General features: G+C 23.9%; 3 protein-coding genes across 3 annotated transcripts; 1 reads left to right on the forward strand and 2 right to left on the reverse strand.

Moving 5' to 3' along the window:
* Positions 1-212: 212 nt before the first annotated feature.
* Positions 213-7,040, forward strand: PBANKA_1320200 (conserved Plasmodium protein, unknown function; the record flags this gene model as incomplete). The annotated part of the gene is made up of 1 exon (XM_034566792.1): positions 213-7,040. One exon carries the CDS (start codon positions 213-215, stop codon positions 7,038-7,040), a length of 6,828 nt encoding a protein of 2,275 aa, XP_034423354.1.
* A 481-nt stretch (positions 7,041-7,521) lies between these two features.
* Positions 7,522-8,367, reverse strand: PBANKA_1320300 (mitochondrial ribosomal protein L28 precursor, putative; the record flags this gene model as incomplete). The annotated part of the gene is made up of 1 exon (XM_034566793.1): positions 7,522-8,367. The coding sequence occupies one exon, from the start codon at positions 8,365-8,367 to the stop codon at positions 7,522-7,524; it is 846 nt and encodes a 281-aa protein (XP_034423355.1).
* Positions 8,368-9,615: 1,248 nt separating this feature from the next.
* PBANKA_1320400 (conserved Plasmodium protein, unknown function) lies at positions 9,616-11,700 on the reverse strand (the record flags this gene model as incomplete). The annotated part of the gene is made up of 1 exon (XM_034566794.1): positions 9,616-11,700. The coding sequence occupies one exon, from the start codon at positions 11,698-11,700 to the stop codon at positions 9,616-9,618; it is 2,085 nt and encodes a 694-aa protein (XP_034423356.1).
* Positions 11,701-12,849: the final 1,149 nt, after the last annotated feature.

Raw genomic sequence — 12,849 nt, forward strand, 5'->3', positions numbered from 1 at the left:
TATATTGAGATATATGTGTGTATATATACATATACAAAGGCATTAAACATTACTTGTGTATAAATATTATTAAATCATTTTATTACACACGCCATTACACCGCGTAACATTATTTACACCATACATATATTTATATAATTATACGGTCTTATATTTTAACGCGTTCGATTTTCTTTTTTGCTATTTTAATGACCATATTTGTTCTTTGAAAAATGGATAATCAGACAATTTTAAGGAGATCAACGCGAATAAGCCAAAGTTTTGGGCCAAACAAAAAAATAAATTACTTCTTAAGTGATGAATCAAGCGAAGATAGTTTAGTAAATAAAAAAAAAGAAAGAAAACAGAAAAGAAGCTCAAATAAAACTAATAGTCATTCAAATAGTAGTGATAAAAATTATTCTGCCGATGAAAATAGTTATAATGTAAATGAATCGGATAAAGGTGAAGACGACGAGGATGATATTGATAAATTATCAGAAGATAGAGAAGAGGATGAAAGAACCCAAAAAAAAAAAAGAAGTAAAAAAAATGGGAAAAAAAAAAAAAGAAGTGAAAGTAATGAAAGTTCAAAAAACAAAGATAAAACAATAGTTTTATATAAAAGCAGTGATGAGCAGAATACGGAAAATTCATCTGATAATATTGCAAAGGCAAAGAAAAAAAATTCGAGAAGATCAAAAGATGCTTTGAATCAAGCAAATAAAACTTCTAAAAGAACTGACGAAATAAAAAATGGAATAAATAGCACACCTAGAGTATATGTTTCAAAAAATGTAAGTTATATTGATAAATTAAATGTAGATATGGATGATGACGATTTTGACATTTTTAAAAAAAGTAGCAGACTTGACAAAAATAAAAGAATATCAACTAGTATTATACATCGTAGACTAGCCGAAATAACATCAAAAAAGAGGAAAAGCGTTTATATCGAATCAAGCAATAGTGATAAGTCAAGCGAAGAAAGTGATGATGAGTATACAAATGAAAAATTCAAAACGTCGAAAAAATCCAAGCACAATAACAACAATAATGATAATAATAACAAATTGATTATTAGCGTAAATAATAAAAAAAAACATATAATTAAAAATTTCGAAGATTTTAATTTATATGAAAAAATAAAAAAAAATCCTAAAAATTTTCATGAAATCATTGAAGATATATATTATAGCTTATTTAATAGGGAGGAGCGTGATGAAAAAATTAAAGTACCAACATTTTTTTTAAATTTTTTAGCTGAATGTTCAGGCAATGAAAGTGTTACATGGACAATGGATATAATAGATTATATAGACAAGCAAGTATATTTATATGAGGATGGTTCAGGTACCGATATTGGTAATAATAACATAAGGGGAACATTATTACTTCCTAGTAATAATAATGGTTCAGCATATTCTCCTCGATTTAATGAGTTGATTGCACCTTCCACAGTCAGATCATGTAACAAAGTCACAAACATAGATGAAATAATTAAAGATGAAAATAGTCTTGAAAAAATTTGCACATTTAAATGTGAAAAATTAGAACAATATCTAAACGAGAGTTTAGAAAATGATGCATTAATAAAAAGTAAAAATGAAAATAATAGATCGTACAAAGCTTTTAGCAAATTTTTTTCTGACTTTGCATTTCATTTTGAAGAAAATCATATAAACGATATTTTATATATATGTATATGGGTATTTTCATTAAATGTTAGTAAATATAGAAAAATCCGATTTACTTCTTCTCTTGCCAGTTTTTCATTGTTATTAGGATTATGTAAAAAAATTAATTACATTAATAATCACGAAAAACAATCCAGAAAGCAACTTTTATCTGAATATATACGGGAGAGAACTACAAATAATTTGATAAATATGGATTGGGATGGTAAAAATGGTAGGAGACGAAATAATACAATAGTAATAAACGATGCAGACATAGAGGAGCTGATAAATTTTAATGATAAAAGTGAATCTTCTGATGTATATCGTGCTATTTTAGACCGTAATTTAATTATAAGCCAACTAATTAATGATATCAAAGAAGACAGACAAAATTTAACTATGTTAAATAATTTTTTATTGTGTACATATAATATTTTATATAAAAATAAAATAAGAGATGTTTTTGTAGATATAAGAGTATTAACATTAGAATATTATTATAAATATTTAGAAATATTAACAATTTATTTTACAAATCGCAAATTTACGAAATTATTGATATGGATATTATATGATAAAGATAGCAAAATAAAAATAGCTTCTTTAAATATTTTAATTTATCTTTGTAATTATTATAATATGAATTCAAATAATAATTTTAAAATTGTCGAATTAATACACTTATGTAAAAAAAAAATATTAAATTTAATTTTTGATAATGATCATAATGTTCGAATGAAAACCTTTGAATTGATATTGCAAATGAGTAAGATGAAAATTGACAAACAAGAGTTACAAAATTTTAAAAAGAAATCAAAAGGACTAAATAATAATTTCACCAATAAAAATGAAGATAAGTCTGATTCTTCTGAGGAAAGTGATATGAGCAATGGAAAAGACAATGAAAATGGTAAAGATCAAAATACAAGTATTCTTTCGAAAAGAGAGAAAAAAATTGTGAACAACTTGATATGGTTTAATAACAATGAAAAAATATCTAGCATTATAACAAGCCTAATATATGAATCACAATTGAAAAGTAAAATTAAAGAAAATATAAAAAAAAAAAATAACTATTTTGACGTTGGACAAAATGAAACTAATACTGAAATAGATAAACATAATTTAGCATGTATAACAAAATATTTAAATAAAAATATACCAACAGTTAAAAATTTTGTGCACTATTTTGATTATCTTACTAACTATAATGAAAATATGAAGTTGTATACACTTGTTAATAAATTTATCAAAGGAATAAGAGATAAAATTGATTCTGTATCATCTATCGATATAATAATTGAATTATTGTGTGAAAGCGATATATCTTTTATGAATTATATTAAGATGACGAAAAAGCGGAATGTCAATGATAAAAGCAATAATCAACTAAAGAGGACAGACAGAAATGGTGAAGCTGAAGAGATTGGAAATGATAATAAAAGCAATGATATTGAGGACCCCTCCGAAGAAAGTTCAAGTAATAGCAACACCGATAAAGACCTGAAGAAATGCCTTCTTCACATATGCGAGTCATCATATAGAAATCTTCAAAACGATATAATGGAATTAGAGAAAAATAAAAATAAAAAATACTTCAATTCCGTAAGCAATAGTAATAATAAACTCGAAGAAAATAGTTTCCATAATAGAAAATTAAATCATGATATAAATATGATTAAAAGGATGATTATATACACATTTAATATAATAAAGAATAGTAAAATACTTATAAAGATGCATCAAACTAATCAAGAACATTTATTATTAATATTAAAAATATTAAAGCATGCATTGAATGAATGTAAACATATATATAAAAGCAAAGAGAAAAATAATATATATAATTTTACCTCAACAATTTTGGAATATTTTAAAAATGATATAAATAGTAATGTCAACTATTTCTTTAATAATAGTTTTATATATTTAAAAGAAACATATGAATATTTGTTTTATCTATTAAAAAATTTTAAGTTACCATATTATTCTTCAAAATATACAATAAATATAATATCGTTATTTTTGTCTTTAAATCCTTTTTTAAAGAATGATAATAATACATTGCCAGTAGATTTATTATTTGATTTATATTATACTTATTTTAATAATTTTATTGACTCCTTTATATATTACCGAAATAATTACAATGCCGAAATTGAATGTGATGAAGAAGAGGGGTATATACAAAGCAAAAAAAATAATAAGGTAGCTATAGTTAGTGAAAATTTAGTACATAAGGAAAAACATATTGTTGAATCTATTGAAAATGATATTGTTATTAATATTACCAATTTGATACATATATATACAATATGTTTTAATTATATAAATAATGATTTGTCTAATTATCATCAAAAAAAAAATGATGCAATAAAAAAAAAAATTGATAAAGACATCAAACATGTTATAGAATATGATTTTTTTAAATTTATTGTAAATGAAAAATGCCAAGCCATATTTAAGGACAATGTTTTTTTAAGTGATATATTTGATGAAAATGAAATGACATATTATGACCAATATTTTTTACAAGCGGATCTTAACCAAAGAGAAAGAGAAATAGATGAAGACCAAAATGACGAAAGCGAAGAAAAGGACGAAGGAGACGACGATGGGTATGATGATGAAGGTGAGGAACAAACGGGTAAAGAAAATGAGGATAATGAAAATGATTCAGATTATGATGGCGAACATACAGGCTCAAACAAAGAAAACAGGGGGAAAAAGAAAAAATTAGCAAAAAAAAAAACAAAAAAAAATAATCTGAACAATAGTAATAAAAATGGTAGAAAAAATGATATAAATTTTGACTATAATAAAAAAGAAATGGACAAAGTTGGTGTAAATAATAAAGATGCCAATTTTCCTTATAAGCATAATATACACAACTTGTATTATAGCCCTGATGCATGTATGCATGCAAATGCGATAATAGAAATATGTTTTTATATTATAAAAACAAAAATAAATTCAATATATTATTATGATGATGAAAATACTCTTCCTAATACCCCATCTTCTCGATTAATTTTACTTTGCATCGATCAAATATACATTATATATGAAAATTATATTTACCATTTATGCAAAAAGAGATACTTTTTTAATTATTTATACAATTTCTTTTTAAAAAACGAAGAAAATAATGACAATAAAAATGACCAAAAAGAGGGCGATGGAAATATAGGGAATAGCAATTTTCATGATAAAAATGAGATGGATAATGGAAAAAATAATAAAACAAAAAATGAAGAAGAAAAAAAAGATGATGATGGTGTAGATAAAAACTTTGATCAAGATGGAAAAAAGAAAGAAGAGACAAATGTAAATATGAATGATTTTAAAAAATTGAAAAATCTTAATGAAAAAAAAATAAATATATTAAAAAATATATTTATCGAAACAAATTATATATATGATAATATAATAGCATTAAGAGATGAGCTAAATTTATTATTAATACTTTTAATAAAATATTCAAATAATACTGTATTGAAATATGGGACATTTTTAAATCTTATGAATGTTGCACAATTGGACAATGTATTATTATATTCTGCTAATGATTTAAAAAAATATAAAACGTTAGAATTAGTATTAAATATATTAAATAAAGAAGAAGCGGAGAAAGGAGTTGAGGTATATGATGAAATGTATTACACCAATCATGTTGATACAATTTTGAATAATATTGAAAATGGAAATGAAGAAGGATTATATGAATTTGTAGAAAAATATACAAACATAAATGAGGAAATTAATAAATATAAAAACGTATCGAGATATGTTTACAAAGAAGATAATGCACTTTTCAACTTTGTTACAGAATTATTTAAAAATGTAGAAAATATAAATAATGATAATTATAATTTTGTTAATTCATTTTTATCAATTGATATAGGTGTATTTTTTCCTATTAATACATACACATATATTGTAGATATGTGTAAAATATATAATAAAGACGAATTGAGTAATAATACAAGTATATTGGAAATGCAATATATGCACATGACTCTAATAATAGCACAATTTATATTAAATTCAAATAACATTAATATTTATAATAGTTGTTTAGGTGTTTTATTGTTAATACATCTTAACGTTAAAAATAAAGGACTATCATCCATAGCATTAACTTTCCATAACAAGCTAAAAAAATATAATATAAATATATTTTACGAAGTATTATTATGTGCATTAATAGGATTATACACAGCATATATAAATAATGCATTAGAAGAAAAAGATTTGTTATTATTTAGTGCATCAATAGCTAGCCGTTTAGGTGTTAAAATTGTGGATAAACAAAAATTGCCTTTATGTAAATTTATACATTCATGTGTTAATTGTGCTTTAAATTTAAAAAATCAAAATACTTTTATTAAATATATACTACCATATGCTCAAAAGTTGAACTTAACAGAATATCAAATTAATTATTTAAAAAAACAAATCTTGGGCTTAATCCAGTCTTATAATTTATCTAATAATACAAATATAAAATTTGAAAATAGTATTTTTGAGCATATGCTACTTGTTATACATAAAAAAAAAAAACTAAATGATGAATTTAAAGATATCAATTATGAAAATTCTTTTATTAATCTTAATGAAACTATACATATGAATATAAGAAAAAATCTTCCAAATAATTCTACCACAAATCTGCAAGATCATATTATCAAAACTAGGAAAAGTTCACAGGGTGCATCTGCTAATACAAAACACAAAGAAACCGAGAAAACGACTAAGCTCAGAAATAACAATCAACAAAATGATGCTAATGATAAAAAAATAGACGAAAATATTTATAAACAAGGGACAAAAAACATCGTATTAAATGAAAATGATGAAGAAAAATATACATCAGACAATGAAAACACATCATATGGTATACACATAAATGATTATATAAATCAAAATGAAGACGACGAAGATAGTAATGTAAGTATTATAAATAAATCAAATGAAAATAGTAACAAACAAATTAATAAACATATTTATGAAATAGAATCCAGTCCCAAACCTAAGAGAACTACTAAGTTAACAAAATTACAATCAATTATGAAAAAAGAAAATGGAAAAACCATAAATAATAATGAAGGTAAAAATATACCTATAAATGAATTGCCTAAAGAATCAATAGATCATTCTTTAAATAGTTCATTAAATAATAACAATGCTGAAGATAATGATGACATATCTATCATATCAGAAAACAAAATGAAAATGAACTATTTTGATGAACATGAGGAAGATGACGATGACTCTATTTCTGACATAATGCCAGGAATGTCACCTATGAAGATGCAAAAAAAAGGAAGAAGCGAATTATCGACCCCTATTTCGTACGCTGATGATTTGATGAATTTTTGATCTTTCATTGTTTAATTTTTACGTAATATTTAGTGTACGTGCATATATACATATTTATGAATATCATTTGGTTTAATGACTATTTTTTAATTTTGAAAGTCTGATTATGTTATTAATATGAAAAAAATAACAAATTGTATTTAAAAGTTTCAAAAATATTTTATTTCAATTAGGTAGCTCTGCTACTAAAGAAACGAAATAACCACTTATACATAAAAACCCCAAAAAGTTCAAATGTAAATATCATAATTTGGGAATCAAATTTAACCTAATAAATGAAAATTCCAACTTAGTAAAAGCAAATATGTATAGTACCGTTTAATTATGCCTCAGATACGCAAATAGTTATATCTCTAATAATGAAATTGTAAATAGAACAACTGATAATATATGTAGGTAAATGAGGCGATCTATATTATCTACACTTCATTTTATTTATCTCTTAACCACATAGTATACTTAGTAAATATCACTCAAATGATTAGTATGGTCTAATTTCAAAATACTTATACGTTTTCGATCTTTTTCTCGGTGTTCTACCATGTTTTCCACCTCCTCCTCTACCTCTACCTTTTCTATAACTTCCAATAAAATGATGATCTGTATATGCTTTATCAAATGATTTAGCTTCTTTTAATTTATCAATAAAAGCTTTTTTTAATATTTTATTTTTGGTGTGCCATAAATTTAAACCTGTAATTTCTGTGTTTATTGGAAATTGTTGTCTTTGTGGGTGTAATGATTTATCATTAGGTAAATAATATGGAGAATATTTACCTGATTCTTTATTTTTATATAATTCATATAATCTTTTTTTTTTTAAATGTTGAAATATAGCATAATAATAATCACTTTGTTGAAACCTCGTCATGAATATTTTCCATGGTAATGTAAAAGTCCTTATATTTGGATGGGATAAATAAAAATACATAACATTTCTTAATTTTTCTCCGAAATTTGATCGAAGTTCTTCTGGGGGGGTTCGCAAAATATAGTTATCAAAACCTCCTGCATCATCAATAGCATGTAATGCACTAGTTGTTATACGGACGCTTGGTATAATAGTATTTAATATGTTACTTACAATATGTTTTTTAAATACATTAGGTTTTATTTTTATTCTTGTTTTTTTTAAAGAATATGATACTTTAGTATAATAATTATAATCTTCATCATGGTAAAGACCAGTTTGTGATGCTGCTGATGGTACTCTACCATATGCCTTAACAGGAATAGGATGAATTATTTGTTTTTTTTTGAATCCCTTTTTATGACTTTTTCCAAGTCTTCTTAAATATTTTCCGAATAAATTTAAATTTTTAGGCATATTTTTACAGGCTAAATAATGATATCATAAAAATCAAAGCTTGTTTTGACTTGTTTTTCTCTGATTATTTCGTAATCAAATACATCTTTATTTTTTCAGTTTATGCTATTCCATCATTTAGTCTCATTCAATGGTATTTCTTGCTCTTTCTTTTTTTTAACTTTTCATCAAGTAATTACAATTTTATTTTAAAGCGAATTCATGTTCTTCATTTCTATGGTATGCACACTTTAAGATATATTATTTATATTCGTTGATTTTTATAACATAAATGTAGTATAAAAAAATAAATATATATTAATCAAATTAATAAGGTATGCAACAAATATGAAAATATAGCACATTCCGCATTAATAAAGCAAAAAATTAACAATGGGCACTCATTTTTTCAATTTAAAAATTGCCTTTTTTGGAGAAATCAAATAATATACGAAATTAAAAATTAATTTTTTTAATGAGAAATAAATTGATTCCTTTTTTTAAAATAATTTTTTTGTAATTATGCGGATATAGGAAAAAAATAGATTTATCACAAAAAAAAACAATAAATGAAATGACAAGTATGCAATTGCTTTATAAAGAAATATCTATATTATATGTACGTAGATGCTTGGTGCCTTCTATACGCGATGGTTTACAATAGAATAATATATAACCATGACTACTCAAGCAACTATATCTTTTTATAATTCTCATGTTATTCTCCTTTTTGTTGATCAACATTAACCTTTTGTATTTGTTTTATGAGTCAGGCAATCTCTAGCCTAATGAAAGGTGAAATAAAGGTATATAAAATCATTATTCATTGTTTTGAAAAAATTAGCATGTATGCTTATCTTAGCGTTTTCATTACTCCTTTATTCATATTTCCTCTTATGTACCTTCTTTGTAAGCGTAAAGCAAACCGGATGAACAACACAAATATATTACCAATTGGAAAAGATATTTATACACATGACTATTGATAAAAAATATATATAGCCATTGCTATAGGAATTACCATTAGTATTATAAGCGTTCTTTTTATATATGTAAAATTTAAGATACATAAACAATTCGAAAAAAAAAAAAATGAAAAAAAGAAACCATTATTTTAAAATAACTAAATTATAAAAGAGGCGTAAATAGGGGGATGATATATATAAGAATATAAAAATTATACATAAAAAAATGAGAGAGGTAATAAAATGGAAAGAGAAAATATGGGTAAATAAAACAAAATTATGTTTTGCCTTTTCCTCGTGGTTATTACTTCCTGTTGTTCCAGGTCGATGTTAAGGAAAAATATTTGGCTAATATATCGTATGTTTTATTTACTACATAATATTCCGGAAAGAATTGCATTTGCAAAAGTTTAATATCCCCTTGAACCTCTTTAAACATAAAGACATATGGATTTTCCCATAGGGAAAGATCTCTAGTTTCATCGTCTCCTTTATCTAGAATATTTTCTAAGCCTCTTAATATACTTTTACAGAGTTTAACACTTCCATTATTCATTGGATCTGATTCGCTAACTAATTCTAACATATCAGCAATAAGTTGCATACATATATTTTGCCCAAATCGATTTGTAGTAGCTGTACATGAAATAATATACCCCACTTGTTTTTGATTAGCTTTTGACAAGCATGCACATACAGCATAAGCAGCTTCAATTTTTGTGTTAAAGTCGTTATCAGTTTGAAAGATTTCGACTAATAATGGGAACACGTCGTTTTTTATTAAAAGTTCAACTTCTGATGTAGTTTCACAGCCAATGTTTCCTAATGCATTACACGCCCTTGCTCTAGCTCCAGGTTTAATTTTAGTATTATTTAAAATTTTTTTCAAAGCTTTTATAACATTACAAGATATAAGTATACATATTTGCTGATGATTAGCTGCGTATGCAATTTTTGATATAATAGATAAAGCTTCAAATGCTAAATCTGGATTTGAAGACTCACAAAGGATTACAGCATTGTGCAATATATCAGTTTTAAGTAAAACGTCTATACCTGCTTGATTTTCACATATAGTTATACATATAGAACTAGTTAAAAATAATATCCTTTCGTCACTCATTTTTATACAAATTGATAAATAGTTAGTTATAGTTTCAAGTTCCCTTAAAAAGGATTTTTCATATAATTGGCATGCTGAAACATAAAACATTTTTAACCCATATACTACTAAAGTATAACAAACTCGAACTCCATTTAAATTTGGGACATTTTCAACAGATTTTAATAACATTTCCACAATTCCTATATTATCAAGTAAATCATTTTTTAATTTAGATATATCATATATCATAATAGTTCTTAATAAGGATATGATTAATTGGACAATTAATGATGCGTATATTTTTTCGCATGATTTATGGCATATATTTTTTAGCATATAAACTGTGCATGTATATAATTCATCTACAACGTCTTGCTTGATTTTTTCATTTTGATCACAACATCCAAATATTATAATAAGTAATGTTAATGCTTCTACTATTATTTCGTCATTATGAAATATATAATTATAAAGCAAAGATTTTATAATATTTATTATATTCATTTCGAATATATCACTTAAATTTATATCTATCACATTTTCTCTAGTTAAGCATTTATCTAATAAATGAAAATACTCATCCACATCATTTATGCTTTTACAATTAGTAAATATCATTGAATTTAAAACTTTAAAATTTATTGGCGTATTATTTCCATAATTATTTAACCCATCGTTACTATTACAATTGTTCGTGTTATTATTGTTATTAGTATTTATTCCATCATTCATATGATCATTATTATTATAATTATTTTGAAAAAAAGGATTACTCATTGTATTATTGTTACTGTTGTTATTATTAAGGTCGTTGCTATTATTATTATTATTTGCTTCCGAATCATTTTGTTCGTTTGTATTTTTATCCTGAATATTTAGCATAGTACATCCTCTATTTAATAAATTTTTTTTATAATCATTATTATTTTTATATTTATAATGCAATGAAGCATATACTAATCTAATACCTTTTATTTTATCTTCAATTTTTGAACTTTCAAGTAAATTACTTACATTCTTTATTATATTTGTACTTATGCTAAAGGAACTTTCCATTTGATTTACTAAGATGTCAATAGATTCTTCATTTTTATTTATTTGACTAAAACTTGAATTATTTTGCTCATTTCCATTGTTTATAAAAGAGGGACAATTATTATTACCGTTGTTATTGTTTATCATGTTTATATTATTTTTATCTTTATCAATGTTTAAATTTATATTATTGTTTAAAAAATACGGCATACATGTAGATAAAGAATTTTCAAAATTGGAATTGTTCATTCCTATAACATCTTATTTTATAAAAATGGGTGCCTCTTTATTTGTCAAAAGAAGCAAAACGCTAAAGTTGGGACGTACTGGAAAAATATATAATATTTTTAGTTCTATTATGCATATATAATATAAGCAAAATTCGATTAGATTTTGCAAATATTGGCGTTGTGAGGTAGTTTTGCATAAAATTTAGACATAAAAGTTGATGCAAATATATATATATATAATATATACTTGTTTATTTATTAAACAAAGGAAACTTTCATTTGCTGAATATGCGACTTAAATAACAATAATCGTAATAAAAATTCAAATGTAAACAAAATATTTTTCAAATTTATCTTAATAACAATGATAAAAAAACGAAGAATTATTATTTGCATATATGTACTACCTTGTATATTTGAGATCATATATATATTTATCCATATGCATATACGCGTATATGTATAGAAGCTTGGTGTGTCCAGGAAATGTATGATATTTCAGTGTATATTTATTTTTGAGTATGAATTTGACTTTAAATAAATATAATTATGTATACACATATGTATACTTCTATGTGTAATGTAAATCAAATACACATTAAAAATTTAATCGAGCTTCTCCACTTTATAATGTTATATGTATATGTATGCTTTGAATATGTATAGTAATACTTATGTATATTATACATAGACTTTTTAGTATTGCCGTTTTTATCCTTCTAAATACAATACTATTAAAATACCGTTTTACATTATACTGTGAAAATTAGCATTCCGTGTAAAAAATAAAATAAATAATAATAGCAGCCAAATGTCGTAAATTAAATTTAATTCTGATTACTCATATGCACATATTTGTTTATTTATATTGTATACCTATACATACATGATCCATACACGTTTTATAGTTAAATTTTTTGAACATGCAATTGAAACATGAAATGTGGTTTTTACATATGTATAATTTACGCTGAAAATTAAACAAAGTAAAATCGTTAATATGTACAATGAGGGGATATAAAATATACAATGCGAAAATATGTAAAATGTACAATGTGGAAGTATGTAAAATGTCAATGTGGAAATATGTAAAATGCATAATGTATAATGCAAAAATATACAAAATGTACAATATGGAAATAAGTAAAAATATAAAAACGTAAAATGT

This window comes from Plasmodium berghei, assembly GCF_900002375.2.
Source record: "Plasmodium berghei ANKA genome assembly, chromosome: 13".
NCBI lineage: Eukaryota > Apicomplexa > Aconoidasida > Haemosporida > Plasmodiidae > Plasmodium > Plasmodium berghei.